Source organism: Molossus molossus, unplaced genomic scaffold (assembly GCF_014108415.1).
Source record: "Molossus molossus isolate mMolMol1 unplaced genomic scaffold, mMolMol1.p scaffold_m16_p_20, whole genome shotgun sequence".
In the NCBI taxonomy this organism is placed as follows: Eukaryota; Metazoa; Chordata; class Mammalia; order Chiroptera; family Molossidae; genus Molossus; species Molossus molossus.
In genome coordinates, this window is record NW_023425356.1 from 21404142 (window position 1) to 21420140 (window position 15999).

The window sequence follows — 15999 nt, forward strand, 5'->3', positions numbered from 1 at the left end:
ATCATCATCATCATCATCATCATGTATTATATATTAGTTTCCTGTGACTGCCATAACTTATTACTACAAACTAGGTGCCTTATAAAAAACAGAATTTTAGCTCTGGCCGGTTTGGCTCAGCGGTTAGAGCGTGGCCTGCGGTCCCGAGAGACCCGGGTTCGGTTTCCGCTAAGGGCATGTACCTCGGTTGCAGTTTGTCCCCGGCCCTGGTTGGTCGTGCGGGTGGCAGCCACTCGATGTGTCCCTTTTTTTTTTTTAATATGAATTTTTATTTATTTTTTTGTTACAGATATTTTACCTTTTTACCCCATTGGCACCCCCCACCCTACTCCCCCTCCACCCTGTCCCCGGCTTAGTTGTCCATGTCCATTGGTCATGCATACATGCATATAAGTTCTGTGGTTTATCTCTTCCCACCCTCCCACCCCCCATCCCCTCTTCTGAGGGATGTCAGTCTGTGCCCTACTTCCATGTGTCTGGGTCTACTATATTCCTCAGACTGTTATATTCATTATATTCCGTATATAAGTGAGATCATGTGGTATTTGTCTTTTTCTGCTTGGCTTCTTTCACTTAGGATAATACTTTCCAGGTCCCTCCATGTCATCTCAAAGGATAAGAGATCTTTCTTTCTTACCGCTGCATAGTACTCCATTGTGTATATGTACCACTGCTTTTTTATCCATTAGTCTACTGGTGGACACTTGGGCTGTTTCCAGATCTTAGCTATTGTAAATAGTGCTGCTATGAACATGGGGGTACATATATTCTTCCTGATTGGTGTTTCAGGCTTCTTAGGGTATATTCCCAGCAGTGGGATCACTGGGTCAAATGGAAGTTCAATTTTTAATTTTTTGAGGTAGCACCATATTGTTTTCCATAGTGTCTGCACCAGTCTGCATTCCCACCAGCAGTGTATTAGAGTCCCCTTTTCTCCACACCCTCGCCAACACTTGTTGTTTGATGATTTGTTGATGGCGGTCATTCTGACAGGTGTGAGGTGATACCTCATTGTTGTTTTAATTTGCATCTCTCTGATGATTAGTGATGTTGAGCATTTCTTCATATGTCTCTTGGCCATTTGTATGTCCTGTTTGGAGAGGTGTCTATTCAGCTCCTCTGCCCATTTTGTAATTGGGTTCTTTGTCTTCCTTTTGTGGAGTTGTATGAGCACTCTATATATATTGGAAATTAACCCCTTATCTGATACATCATTGGCAATGATGTTCTCCCATACAGTGGGTTGCCTTTCCATTTTGATGATTGTTTCTTTTGCTGTGCAGAAGCTTTTTAGTTTGATGTAGTCCCATGTGTTCATTTTCTCCTTTATTTCTGTTGCCTTAGGTGATGTATCAGTGAAAATTCTGCTCCGTATGATGTCCGAAATTTTGTTGCCTACATTTTCTTCTAGAATTTTTATGGATTCACGGGTCACATTTAAGTCTTTTATCCATTTTGAGTTTATTTTTGTGTATGGTGTAAGTTGATGGTCTAGTTTCATTTTTTTGCATGTAGCTGTCCAATTTTCCCAACACCATTTATTAAAGAGGCTGTCTTTACTCCACTGTATGCTCTTGCCACCTTTGTCAAATATTAATTGAGCGTATTGCCTTGGGTCCATTTCTGGGTTTTCAGTTCTGTTCCACTGGTCTATATGCCTGTTCTTGTGCCAGTACCAGGCTGTTTTGGTTACAGTCGCTTTGTAGTATAACCTGATATCTGGTATTGTGATCCCACCTACTTTGTTCTTCTTTTTCAAGATTGCTGTGGCTATTCGGGGTCTTTTTTGGTTCCATATGAACTTTTGAAGTACTTGTTCTAGTTCTATGAAATATGTCATTGGTATTTTGATGGGGATTGCATTGAATCTATAGATTGCTTTGGGTAGTATGGACATTTTAATTATGTTAATTCTTCCAATCCATGAACAGGGTATGTGCTTCCACTTTTTTATATCTTCCTCTATTTCTTTTTTAAATGACCTGTAGTTTTCTGCAAATAGGTCCTTTACTTCTTTGGTTAAGTTTATTCCTAGGTATCGTAATTTTTTTGGCGCGATGGTAAATGGGATTGTTTTTACAGTTTCTCTTTCTGTGAGTTCATCATTGATGTACAAGAATGCCGTCGATTTCTTGACGTTAATTTTGTATCCTGCTACTTTGCCAAATTCATTTATTAAGTCTAATAGATTTTTGATGGAGTCTTTAGGGTTTTCTATGTACAATATCATGTCATCTGCAAATAATGACAGTTTCACTTTCTCCTTTCCAATTTGGATCCCTTTTATTTTTCCTTCATGTCTGATTGCTGTGGCTAAGACTTCCAGTACAATGTTAAATAAGAGTGGCGAAAGTGGACATCCCTGTCTTGTTCCTGTTCTTAATGGAAATGTTTTTAGTTTCTGTCCACTGAGTATGATGTTGGCTGTAGGTCTTTCATATATGGCCTTTATTATGTCGAGATATGATCCCTCTATTTCTACATTGCTGAGCGTTTTTATCAGAAAGGGATGCTGGATTTTGTCGAATGCTTTTTCAGCATCTATTGATATGATCATGTGGTTTTTATTCTTCATTTTGTTGATGTGGTGTATCACGTTTATTGATTTGCGAATATTGTACCAGCCTTGCATCCCTGGAATGAATCCCACTTGGTCATGGTGAATAATTTTTTTGATGTATTTCTGGATCCGATTTGCTAATATTTTGTTCAGGATTTTGGCGTCTATGTTCATCAGGGATATTGGCCTGTAGTTTTCTTTCTTCGTAGTGTCTTTTTCTGGTTTTGGAATTAGAATTATGCTGGCCTCATAGAACATGTTTGGAAGTCTTCCTTCTTCTTGAATTTTTTGAAATAGTTTGAGGAGAATGGGTGTTAGTTCTTTTTTGAATGTTCGGTAAAACTCCCCCGTGAAACCATCTGGGCCTGGGCTTTTGTTTGCTGGGAGAGTCTTGATTACCTCTTCAATTTCCTTAGTTGTTATTGGTCTCGATGTGTCCCTTTCACATCGATGTTTCTCTCTCTCTTCCTCTCTCCCCCTCCCACTCTACCTGAACAAAAAATAGAAAAATGTCCTCAGGTGAGGATAAAAAAAAAAAATAATAATAAAAATAAAAAACAGAATTTTATTCTCTCACAGTTCTGGAGGCTAAAAGTTGAAAATCAAGGTGTTGGCAGGGCTGCAGTCCCTCCAAAGGCTCTGGGGAGAATCCTTCCCTGCCTCTTCCAGCTTTGATGGTTCCAGGCAAGAGTTCTTTACCTGTGATCTAATGACTTCAATCTGTGCCTCCATCTTCATATGGTCCTTTCCTCTGTCTCCCTGTGTCTTCTCCTCTTCTGTTTTTTATAAAGACACTTGTCATTGGATTTAGGGCTCACCTGGATAATCCAGGATGAGTTTATCTTGAGATCCTTAACTTAGTTATATCTGCAAAGATCCTTTTTCCAAATAAGGTTACATTCATAGGTTTCAGGGGTGAGGACATGGACATATCTGTTGGGGGGCCTCTTTTCAACCCACCAAGTGTTATTTTATAGATGAAGAAATTTGGGCTGAGAGAGATTAAGGAATTCACCTAAGGCAGATTAGTTCACTTCTACCATAGAGTTTTGCCCACTTGAGAAGGGTCACAGATTTTATAAAACCTCACACACTAAAACGGTCCTGTTAGAGTCTTATCATAGTACAATTGGTTCCTGCTGGCCTTATATTTGTAAAACTAAAAGTGAGACAGGCCAGCAGGCCAGGGCAAATGGATAGAAAAATTGAGACAGATAGCTGAACAAACTGGCAGAGCAATTTACAGTGGATACAGAAGATCACCTCTAGATATAACGTCCAGGCTTCAGGTATATTTCAGCCCAGACCAAGAAAAGCAGCAAAACCAGGACCAGCTGCAAAGATGGATGACTACCTGCCCTGACACTGATCAGTCAGTGGAGACCACAATCCTGAAGGCACACACTAGAAAACAGATGAATATTCTGTTGAAACCCTTCCCTGAGACCTCCCCTAAGATTCTCACCTGCAAGAAAGAGGTAAAAGCCTCAAGACGAAGGATCCATCGAACTCTCTCCTTCTGGGGAGCAGCCCCCACCATTCCCTTTCCTCTCTTCTTCCCCCACAGGCATGCATCTCCTAAACTCTAAAGTACCCCACAAGGCTTGCAACCAGGGGAGCAATGGGCAGTGCAGCTAGTCTCAGGCAAACCCCTGAACCTGTCCCCAAGGCGCCCTTTTCTCTGACTTCCCAGAGAGCTAAGGCTGCCTAGCCTAGGCTCTTCTGTTGCTTCTGTGCTAAGCCCTTTCTTGTTTTACTGTCCCTAGCTTTAATAAATGTTTCCTCATTATCACCTGGACTCCTGTTGTAAACTTTTTCCTGCATGAAGAACTCACACACTACCTACTGGCCAGCCCTAGGCAGACCTGCCAAGGGCCAGGTACCCTTTCCGATAACAAAGGGACTTCCTAGGATCACCTCTACGAGGGTTTCTGGTTTTAGATGCGCCTGACCAAGCATCACGATATTATATTACATTACATCATAAAATTATGGCCAACTGTCTTATCTTAAGGACATTAGATACTGGAGAACTGAAACCCATGGCCTCATTTATTTATTTATTTTAATCCTCACCCGAGGACATTTTTTCAGTTATCTGCAGATAGGGAGGGAGGGAGAGAGAGAGAGAGAGAGACATCGATACATCAATGTGACAGAAACACATTGACTGGTTGCCTCCTGCATGACCCCAACCAGGACTAGGGACCAAACCGCAACCAAGGTACGTGCCCTTGACTGGAATCAAACCTGAGACTCTGGTTCATAGGCCAACACTCTAACCACTGAGCAAAACCAGCCAGGGGCTTATTTTATTTTATTTTTTTACTACATTCCCTATGCTGTACTTTATATCCTGTGACTGTTTTGTAACTACAAATAGGTACTTTAAAAAGACAACTGCATTTTTGTTGTTGAAAGTATTATAGATGTCTTCCTTTCCCCCACCATTGACCCTCTCCATCCCACTTCTGCAACCCCATGCCTTCACTGCAATATTGTCTGTGTTCATCGGTTATGCATATGCATATAAGTTCTTTGCTTAATCTCTTCCCACCCCTCTCTCCCTTCCCTCTGAGATTAATCAGTCTGTGCCATGCTTCCATGTCTCTGGATCTATTTTGTTCATCAGTTTATTTTGTTTATTAGATTCCACATATAAGTAAGATCATGTGATACTTGTCTTTCTCTGGCTTATTTTGCTTAGCATAATACTCTCCAGGTCTCTTCATGTCCTCTCAAAGGGTAAGAGTGCCATTTTTTTTTTACAGTTGCATAGTATTCCTTTGTGTATCACTGATGGGCACTTGGGCTGTTTCCAAATCTTAGCTATTATAAATAGCGCTGCTATGAACATAGGGGTGCATATATTCTTTCTGATTGGTTTTTCAGGATTCTTAGGATATATTCCTAGAAGTGGGATCACTGGGTCAAAAAGCAGTTCCATTTTTAATTTTTTTTTTGCACCGTTATCTATTGCTTTAATAATGTTGCATAACAAACAACAATAGAACCTCAATGGCAGGCTGCAGTTATTATTTGTTCATGAATCTGAGGTGGTCATCTAAGTGGCTTTGCTGTTCTTGACTGGACTTGATTAATACCTGGGAGCTGACTGGAGGTCAGGTGCTCTTAGCTGGAATGACTGGCTCACCTCCATGGGTCTCTCTCATCCTCCAGCAGACTGCTTCATGGTGACATCAGATGTGTAAATTATTTTTACTATAGAATGCTTAAATTTATTTTTTCTTTTGATAAGGTAAAACCATTTCCTCAAGGAAATAATACAATTTTGCACAAAGACCAAAGGAACTACATCTGTCTTGTGATTCAGGTTTGATTTACAATACATAAAATGCCATCCCCTGCCTCTTCCGCCAGCAACACTTCTGGGTGATGTCCTTGGCTTCGAACCCCAGAGCAGGCTGCAGATTCGGCATGAAACAATTTGAAACAAGTAACTCACTGCTGTGCTGGACTCCATGAAACTTGCACTAACTGGAACTGACCTTCCCAGGAGTCCTTGGGCTCCAGCAGAGGGAGGGCGGACTGGACTCCCATTTTTTGAGAAAACTCCATATTGTTTTCCAGTCTGTGTTCCCACCAGCAGTGTACTAGGGTCCCCTTTTCTCCACACCCTCACCAGCACTTGTTTGATGATTTGTTTTCTTTTCTTTTTTTTTTTTTTATCCTCACCCGAGGATATTTTTCCATTTTTTTTGTACAGATAGAGTGGTAGGGAGAGAGAGGAAGGGAGAGAGAGAAAGAAACATCAACGTGAAGGGACACATTGTTTGATGATTTGTTAATGGTAGCCCTTCTGGCAGGTGTGAGGTGATACCTCATTGTCATTTTAATTTGCATCTCTCTGATGATTAATGACATTGAGCATTTTTTCATATGTCTCTGACCCGTCCCGCAGGTCGAGCAACGAGGACTCTAGAGGGGGAGTGAGGATGAGGAGGGACAAGAGACACGAGAAATGGAGACAAGACAGGGCTCTGATCAAGTCTCAACTTTATTGAAGATTGGTAACAGATTATATACTTGTGGGAAAAGTCAGGCAGGGGAGGGAGGAAAAGGGTGCATGAGCAGAGAAAACAATTCTCAATTATCAAAAGCTTTTACTGCTTCAACACCAACCAGGGGCCTTATCTCAGGAATGCTCCTCAAGGCGATACTTCAAGGACCTTCAGGCAGTAAACTGCAAGCAGGCAAACAGATTCTGCACGTACAGCCAACTTATTCTTAAAGGGCCCTCGCTTGACCCCAACATGTCTCTTGGTCATTTGTATGTCCTGTTTGGAGAAGCGTCTATTTAAATTCTTTGCCCATTTTTTAATTGGATTGTTTGTCTACCTTTTGTTGAGTTGTATGAGTACTTTATATATTTTGGAGATTAACCCCTTATCAGATGTATCACTGACAAATATGTTTTCCGATACAGTGGGTTCTCTTTCATTTTGATGCTGGTTCCTTTTGCTATGCAACAAATAGGTACTTCTTAATTCCTTCACTTTTTCACCCCTCCCCTCTGGCAACCATAATTTTGTTTTCTGCATCTATAAGTCTGTTTCTGTTTTGTTTGTTTTTTTGTTCTTTAGATTCCACATGTAAGTGAAATCATATGGTATTTGTGGAACTCTGTCTGACTTATTTCACTTAGCATAATACCCTCTAGGTCCATCCATGATGTCCAAAATGGTAAGATTTCATTATTATTATTATTTTTAAAATATGGAATGTTTTATGAATTTGCAGATCAACCTTGAGCAGGGGCCATGCTAATCTTTTCTGTATTATTCCAATTTTAGTATATGCATGCTGAAGCAAGCCCAGATTTCATCATTTTTTATGGCTGAGTAATATTCCATTGTATATATGTACCACCACTTTTTTATGCACTTCCCTATTGATGGGCACTTGGGTTGCTTCCATATCTTGGCCTTTATAAATAGTGCTTCAATGAACATAGGGGTGCATATATCTTTTTGAATTTATGTTTTGGGTTTCTTTGGATAAATACCTAGAAGTGGAATTGTTGGATAATAAGATAATTCCATTTTTATATTTTTAAGGACCCTCTATACTGTTTCCCATAGTGGCTGCTCCAATTTGCAGTCCCACCAACAATGCACAGGGTTCCCTTTTCTCCACATCCTCACCAATACTTGTTTGTTGATTTATTGATGATAGTCATTTTGACAGGTGTGAGGTGATATCTCATTGTGGTTTTAATTTGCATTTCCCTGATGATTAGTGACCTTGTGCATCTTTTCTTTTGTCTATTGTCCATCTGTATGTCCTCTTTGGAGAAGTGTCTATTCAGGTCCTCTGCCCATTTTTTAACTGGATTTTTGGTGTTGATTTCTTTTAAATTTTGCATGATAATCCCTTATTGAATTTATCATTGGCATCCATGGCCTTATTTTAATCAATAAATGAGTTCAACCTGTCTCTATCCCACTTTTGTAACCATTTCCCTGAACAAGAACAATGCAAACTGGCTTGTGTTTCATTCTCTTTATTATTCTCAAGTCATTCTCATGTGCCTATTGTGGAGTGCAAGAGTGAGAAGGCTGAGAAATAGGGAGGTGAAATAATATAAAATCTGGATCACAATAGTCTGTATAAAAGATTTCAAATCTCCTGTGAGGGGGAGTTTACCAGGTTTTATCATAATTCAGCTCAGAGATGATTCTGTGGTTGTGAAAGTGGTCTCATAGGGATTCTTTACCAACTTGACACACCGAAAAATCATCACTATTAGGAAAAGAAACAGAAGAACAACAAAGGCAATGGCAAAGCCTTTGTCTACATCGACAGTGCTGGACAGGCTTGAATCATCCATGGAAACCCTGTCCAGCTGTAGCTAACTCCTCGGGTATATCTTCAGATTTGTGATATTCCTAGACAAGAGAGGATAAAACAAGTTTATTGGTTTGTAGGTGTGTATATGTGCTTTCTTAATAACACTATGTGGAAACCAAAGAGGGATTGCAAAAACAACAACAACAACAACAACAACAACAACAACAACAACAAAAAAAAACAACCCCAGCAATATATATCAAAGAAGTGCTTATGAAAGGCATAAAGTTAGTATAGGTGACTTTCAAGATGTGCACACATGTAAAAACAAAATATCTGGGGAATTTCTCTAAAGCAAAACATGAGCAAATATGAATAACTCAGAAATCAATTGGGGCTCCCTCGTCCTGTAAGATCCAGGAAAACCTGTCCTGACCATCCCAATTCTGTATTAAGTCCAAATTTTTTGCTAAGTGTTTTTCAAATTTTAAGAGTACTTATTGGATCTAATTTGTTGTGGAGTCTTAACCTACTGGGTATGAACATAAAACACCCCCCCCCCAATTACTATATTTAATTCTGCTGTCATTCCCATATCTTAATGAAAAATCAGGTACACCCCAGAAATGGTCAGTTTCAGTTATTAAAATGTAGTCCACCAAAATGATATTGAAACGAACAAAGTCAGAGGATTTCTACTTCCCAATTTCAAAACTCACTACAGTTATTAAGTTAAAGCTACAGTTTTTAAGTTATATAAGACAGAGTGATACTGGCATAAGGATAGACATAAAGATCAATGGAATATAACTGATAGTCCAGAAGTAAACTCATGTATCTATTCTCAACTGATTTTACAAATCCTCACCTGAGGGTATGTTTATTGATTTTAGAGAGCAGGAAAGGGAGAGAGAGAGAAATAGAGAGAGAGAGAGAGGGAGAGAGAGAGAGAGAGAGAAAGAGATTGAGAGAGAGAGACATCAATGTATCAATGTGAGGGAGAAACATTGATCAGCTGCCTCCTGTACACTCATCAACTGGGGATTGAACCCTCTACTTAGGTATGTGTCAACCGGGATTGAGGCCCGCTCCCTAAGTATGTGCCCTGGCTGGGAATCAAACTCACGACCTTTCAGTGTATAGGACGATGCTCTAACCAACTGAGCCACATCGGCCAGGGCTATTGTAACTGATTTTTGACAAGGCCAAGACTATTCAATGAGGAAAGAAAACAAATGGTACTGGGACAACTGGATAGTCATATGCAAGAGAATAAAGTTGGACCCTTACTTCAGACAATATATTAAAATTAACTCAGCCTTGGTCGATTTAGCTCAGTGGTTACAACATGGGCCCAAGTACCCAAAAGGTCGTGGGTTTGATTTCTGGTCAAGGGCATGTACCTGGGTTGCAGGTTCCATTCCCTGCCCTCTCAGGGCGCATGCAGGAGGCAACCAATGATGTTTCTCTCTCTTTCCACCTCTCTCCCTTCCTTCCATTCTCTCTTAAAAAAAAAATCAATGGAAAAATATCCTTAGATGAGAATGAAAAAAACAAACAAACAATCAAACAAAAATAAAATAAATTAAAAAAATTAACTCAAAATAGATCAATGACCTAAATGTAAGAGCTAGAACTATAAAACTTTTAGAAGAAAACAAATGAGTAAATCTTTATAACCTTGGATTTGGCAAATACTTTTTAGATATGACATCAAAAGCACAAGAAACGAAAGAAAAAAAGGATAAATTGGACTTCATCAAAATTTAAACTTTTGTGCTTCAAAGGCTCTATCAAGACAGTGAAAAGAGCCCGGCTGGTGTGGCTCAGTGGATTGAGCGTTGTCCCACGGACTGAGAGGTCCCAGTTCGATTACCAGTCAGGGCACATGCCTGGGTTGCGGGCTCCATCCCCATTAGGGGTGTGCAGGAGGCAGCCAATCCATGTATCTCTCTCACATCAATGTTTCTTTTTTTAAATTTATTTATTTTTTATAGAGAGGGAGGGAGAGAGAGGAAGGGAGAGAGAGAGAGAAATATCGACGTGAAGGGACACATTGAGTGGCTGCCACCCGCACGAGTAACCAGGGCCACTAACCAGGGCCGGGGACAAACTGCAACCGAGGTACGTGCCCTTAGCGGGAACCGAACCCGGGTCTCTCCAGACCACAGGCCGACGCTCTAACCGCTGAGCCAAACCGTCCAGGGCTCACATCAATGTTTCTATCTCCCTTCTTCTTTCTCTAAAAAATCAATAAAAACATATTTAAAAAAGAAGAAAAGCTCTGGCCGGGTTGGCTCAGCAGTTTAGAGCACCAGCTTTGACCAGAGAGGCCTGGGTTTCGTTCCCACTAAGGGTACATACCTTGGTTGCGGTTTATCCCCGGCCCTGGTTGGGGTGGTGTGAGTGGCAACCACTTGATTGATGTGTCTCTCTCATGTCGATGTTTCTCTCTCTCTCTTCCTCCCCCTCTCCCTCCCGCTCTATCTCAAGATAAATGCAAAAATGTCCTTGGGTGAGGATAAAAAAAAAAAAGAAAGTGAAAAGACAATCCACGGAATGGGAGAAAATTTTTGCAAATCATATATCTGATAAGGGACTTGTGTCTAGAATACATAAAGAAATCTTACAACTAAATAATGACAAATAACCCAATTAAAAATTGGGCAAAGGATCTGAATAGACATTTCTCTAAGACAAAATATACAATGGCCAATAAGTGCATGAAAAGATGCCCAATATAATTAGTCATAAGAAGTTGCTAATCAACAGTCATAAAGTTTCCGTTAAACAAATAAGCTCTAGAGATCTGTTGCATGGCACTGTGCCTACAGTCGATGATAACAAATTTAAGAGGATAGGTAATTCCCATGTTAAATCTTCTTACCATAATAAAATTTATAAAAAAGAAAAAAGGAAGAAAGAGATTGGCTGAAGCAGCCTATGGCAAAAGAGAAAAGGGCAGAATTGAGATTGAATTGCTCAAAGAGGATGTTTTTTCTTGAGGTCCAGATATGTACCCCACAGATAGGGACCAGCCTGAGGGGCAAATAAAGCAGAGGATCTAGGCAAAGAGGGCTTTATACTGGGATGAAATGACCTTAACAGAATGTGGCTGGACATGAACTTGGTTTCAGCATTGGAAAGACCAGCCAGAGGAGGGGCATTGACTCTGAGCCATCTGAAGTTAGATAACCCTAGTGAGGGAATGTCTGAGGAACCATGAAAAGCACATCATGAGAGAAAGAGCCCTGAATATCATTCCAACCTAGAGAGAGAAAATGCCAAGAGATCTGTTTTGAAAAAAGGTTTAATGGGTCTTTGTGCCTTATCCTTTCTACAGTGCCCTTTTAGAGCAGGGCCATGTGCATTATTGTGTACTACATTTCAGTGGCTTCTCATTCCCTATGTCTGTTAATATTCTTTTGGGCCTACTTCCAAAATATCTTTCAAATCAATTTCTTTTTCTTTTTTTAAAAAAATATGTTTTTATAGATTTTTTTTAGTGAGAGAGGAAGGGAGAGAGAAAGAGAGAAACATCAATGTGAGATAGATACATCAATTGGCTGTCTCCTGCACATCCCCTATTGGGGATCAAGCCAGCAACCGGGGCATGTGCCCTGACCAGGAATCAAACCAGGACCTCTCAGTCAATGGGATGACGCTTAATATACTGAGCCAATACTGGTTGGCAATTTTCTTTTCTTTATGCCTTTGGTCAGCACTGTGCTCTAGGCCATCAAATGCTAGACTCTCACAAACACTCTCTGATTTCCTGATAACACTCTTATTCCCTCCAAACCACAAAGTGATCTTTAATAAACATGAATTGATCAGTCCTGTTATCTTAAACATAAAAGGCAAAAGTGAAAGGCAACAAGTGCTTGAGATCCAAAAGCACAGATTCAGGCAAAAATCCAAATATTTCTGGGGGTGAAGGCAGGGTGGTTTTTTGAGAAAGGGAAGCGGAAGAATTATATGAACAGAAGGAAGCAATTTCTGTAAGTGCAAATAAGCTAAGTTATTCTTTTATCCCTACCTGAGGACATTTTTCCATTTTTTTGTTCAGATAGAGTGGGGAGGGAGAGAGAGAAAAACATCGACATGAAAGGGACATACTGAGTGGTTGCCACCCACATGACCCAACCAGGGCCGGGAACAAACTGCAACCGAGGTACATGCCCTTAGTGGGAACCGAACCCGGGTCTCTCTGGACCACAGGCCGATGCTCTACCACTGAGCCAAACCGGCCAGGGCAGCTAAGTTATTCTTTAGCTATGCAATGTGGTGCTGATTCTAAAGAATGTCTTTGCTTTTCAGTCTAGTAGCCAGAATGTCTGCTTTCTTGTTAGCTTTGCAAATAGTTGTTTGGGATACAATGCTGTATTCGGTCCAGTCCTAAAGTTATTTTGATCAGTTTAAACATTTCAGAAGATTGAAGGGTAAGACATGCAAGGCAGTTCCTCTGGAATGGCTGTTCCAACTCCATTTTGAAGTGGCTTCATTTATATTATATTTCATAGTCCTCTGATGAAAATCCTTCAGCAGCTTCCCACTGTCTTCAAACTTTTTAAAAAACAACAACAACTCATCTTTATTATTGAATGTATTACAGATGTCCCCCATTGACCACCTCTTCCCCAATTCTGTCCCCCGCCCAGCCTTCCCCACACTATTGTCGGTGTCCATTGGTTATGCATATATGCATAGAAATTCTTTGGTTCATCTCATCCCGCCCTCCCTCCCCACTTCCCTTTGAGGTTCATCAGTCTAACAACCAATTTGTACTTCTTAATTCCTTTATCTTTTCACCCATCCCACCAGCCCCTGCTCATCTGGCAAGCAACAAAAAGTTCTCTGTATCTATGAGTCTGTTTCTGTTCTGCTTGCTCATTTTGTTTGTAGATTCAATTGTTGATAGATATGTATTAATTGCCATTTTATTGTTCATATTTTTGTTCTTTTTCTTCTTCTTCTTCAAGAAGACCCTTCAGCATTTCATATAATACTGGTTTGGTGGTGATGAACTCATTTAGTTTTTTCTTGTCTGGGAAACTCTTGATATGTCCATTGATTCTAAATGATAGCTTTGCAGGTTAGAGTAGTCTTGGTTATAGGTCGTTGCTTTAAAAAAATTTTTTTATCCTCACCCGAGGACATTTTTTTCCATTTTTTGTTCAGACAGAGTGGGAGGGAAAGAGAGGAAGAGAGAGAAAGAGAGAGAGAGAGAGAGAGAGAGAGAGAGAGAGAGAAACATAGACGTGAAAGGGACACATTGAGTGGCTGCTACCCCCACAACCAACCAGGGCCGGAGACAAACTGCAACCAAGGTACACGCCCTTAGCGGGAACTGAACCCAGGTCTCTCTGGACCGCAAGTCGATGCTCTAACCGCTGAGCCAAACTGGCCAGGGCTAGGTCGTTGCTTTTCATCACCTTGAATATCTCTTGCCACTCCTTTCTGGCCTGCAAAGTTTCTTTTGAGAAATCAGCTGACAATCTTATGGGAGTTCCTTTGTAGGTAATGAACTGCTTTTTTCTTGCTGCTTTTACGATTCTCTCTTTGTGTTTAATCTTTGGCATTTTGATGATGATGTGTCTTGGTGTGGACCTCTTTGGGTTCATCTTATTTGGGACTCTCTGTGCTTCCTAAACTTGTATGTCTGTTTCTTTCACCAAGTTAGGAAAGTTTTCTGTCATTATTTTTTCAAATAGGTTTTCAATTTCTTCCTCGCTCTCTTCTCCTTCTGGCACCCTTAAGATGCGAATGTTGGCATGCTTGAACACAGAGGCTCCTTACATTATCCTCATTTTTTGAATTTTTTTTTTTTTTTTTTTTTTTTACTGTTCTGATTGGATGTTTTTTGTTTCCTTATATTACACATTGGTGGTTTGCTTCTTGGCTTTACCTACTCTACTATTGATTCCCTGTAAATTATTCTTTATTTCAGTTAGTGCATCCTTCCTTTCTGACTGGCCATATTTTATGTTGTTGATGTTCTCACTAAGTTCCTTGAATGTCTCAGCAAGTTCCTTGAGCAACCTTATAACCTGTGTTTTGAACTCTTTCTCTGATTGCTTATCTCCATTTTGCTTAATTCTTTTCCTGGATTTTTTTTTTTTTTTTTAATCCTCACCCGAGGACATTTTTCCATTTTTTGTTCAGATAGAGCGGGAGGGAGAGAGAGGAAGAGAGAGAGAGAGAAACATCGATGTGAAGGGACACATCGAGTGGCTGCCACCCTCACGACCAACCAGGGCCGGGGACAAACTGCAACCAAGGTACGTGCCCTTAGCGGGAACTGAACCCGGGTCTCTCTATACCGCAGGCCGACGCTCCAACCGCTGAGCCAAACCGGCCAGGGCCTTTTCCTGGAATTTTGATCTTTTCTTTCATTTGGGACATGTTTCTTTGTCCCCTCATTTTGGCTGCTTCCCTGTGTTTGTTTCTATGCATTAGGTAGAGGTGCTATGTCTCCTAGGCTTCGTAGGATGACTGATTGTTGCAGGTGTCCTGTAGGATCCAGTGGTGCAGCCTCCCTGATCACTCTAGCTGGACCCTCGAGGTGCACCCCTAGTGTGGACTGTACACCCTTCTGTTGTAATTTAGTCTTGATTGCTGTTGGCACATCAGGGAGAGATTTACTCAGGCTGATCAGCTGCAAGGACTGGCTGTGCCCACTGACCACTGGCCTCTGACTACCTTGGAGGATCAGCTGTGTAGGGGCCCACCACATAGAGCAAGATTTACTTCAGTAAGGCTCTGGTATCCACTGAGTCCACTCATTGAGTGTGTCACTTGTGGAGATGGTTGGGTAGTGGTGTTTCGATATGGACTGAAGCTTCCACTGGGTGTGCTGGCCCTGGGACAAGGTCAGTCACTGCCTGTGTTCTACCCAGTGCCACCAGGCATAATCTACAAAGTGATCTGCTGATGGCTGATTCTTGTGCTGGGCTTGGAGGTGTCCAAGCAAAGCCAAGCTGTAAACCAAGGCTGGCTACTTCTAGTGCCAGGCGTGGGGCCACTTAACTAGAGGTATACAGCTTGCTGAGACCAGATGCTGCTTGTTTGAGAGATTTTAGGAAACTCTGAAGCAGGATTCAAGACAGGCCAATCCTATGATAAAGCCTTTGGAAACAGCTTGGGTGGGCCCAAATGTTGGGTGGGGCAGGGCCTCAGGGAATCACCAGGGTGGGGCAAACAGTGTGAGCCAGGTTGCTGGAGTCCCAGATATGGCAGCCATCTCCCGCCCCTGGGAAGGGCTCACCAAAGGAACATCAGCCTGTGCCAGTATGTCTGTCCAGGAGAAAGCCATCTCTCTAGCCCTTGTCGCGAGGCCAAACAGCTCAGTTCTTCCCTATATGTCTCTGGCGCCCCTCAGGCTGCCTCTGCTCCAAGCTTAGAGGGAGTAAGTCCAAGTAGGTTCGTGCGTGGGCCCTTTAAGAGGAACTGCCTGGGGCTCCAGCAGCCTCAGCCTCCCTCTGCCCCAGTTCCTGCTGGTTTTTCCAGCCAGAAGTTGTGGGGACTTCTCTTCCTGGCACTGGAACCCTGAGCTGGGCACCTGGTGTGGGATGGGGACCCCTCACTCGTCAGAGAGGACCTTTCCGGCCGAGATGTCCCTCCAGATT

General features: G+C 41.5%; 1 protein-coding gene and 1 non-coding gene across 2 annotated transcripts; both read right to left on the reverse strand.

Moving 5' to 3' along the window:
* Window positions 1–7291: 7291 nt before the first annotated feature.
* LOC118638101 lies at window positions 7292–7395 on the reverse strand. Its single transcript, XR_004961058.1, has one exon. It is a non-coding gene; the product is annotated as a U6 spliceosomal RNA (small nuclear RNA).
* Window positions 7396–8243: 848 nt separating this feature from the next.
* On the reverse strand, window positions 8244–8411 carry CTXND2 (cortexin domain containing 2). Its single transcript, XM_036272053.1, has one exon. It carries the CDS (start codon window positions 8409–8411, stop codon window positions 8244–8246), a length of 168 nt encoding a protein of 55 aa, XP_036127946.1.
* Window positions 8412–15999: the final 7588 nt, after the last annotated feature.

Excerpts from the sequence above, each read along its gene's own strand:
- CTXND2 (XM_036272053.1), bottom strand. The coding sequence starts at position 8,411 with ATGGATGATTCAAGCCTGTCCAGCACTGTCGATGTAGACAAAGGCTTT.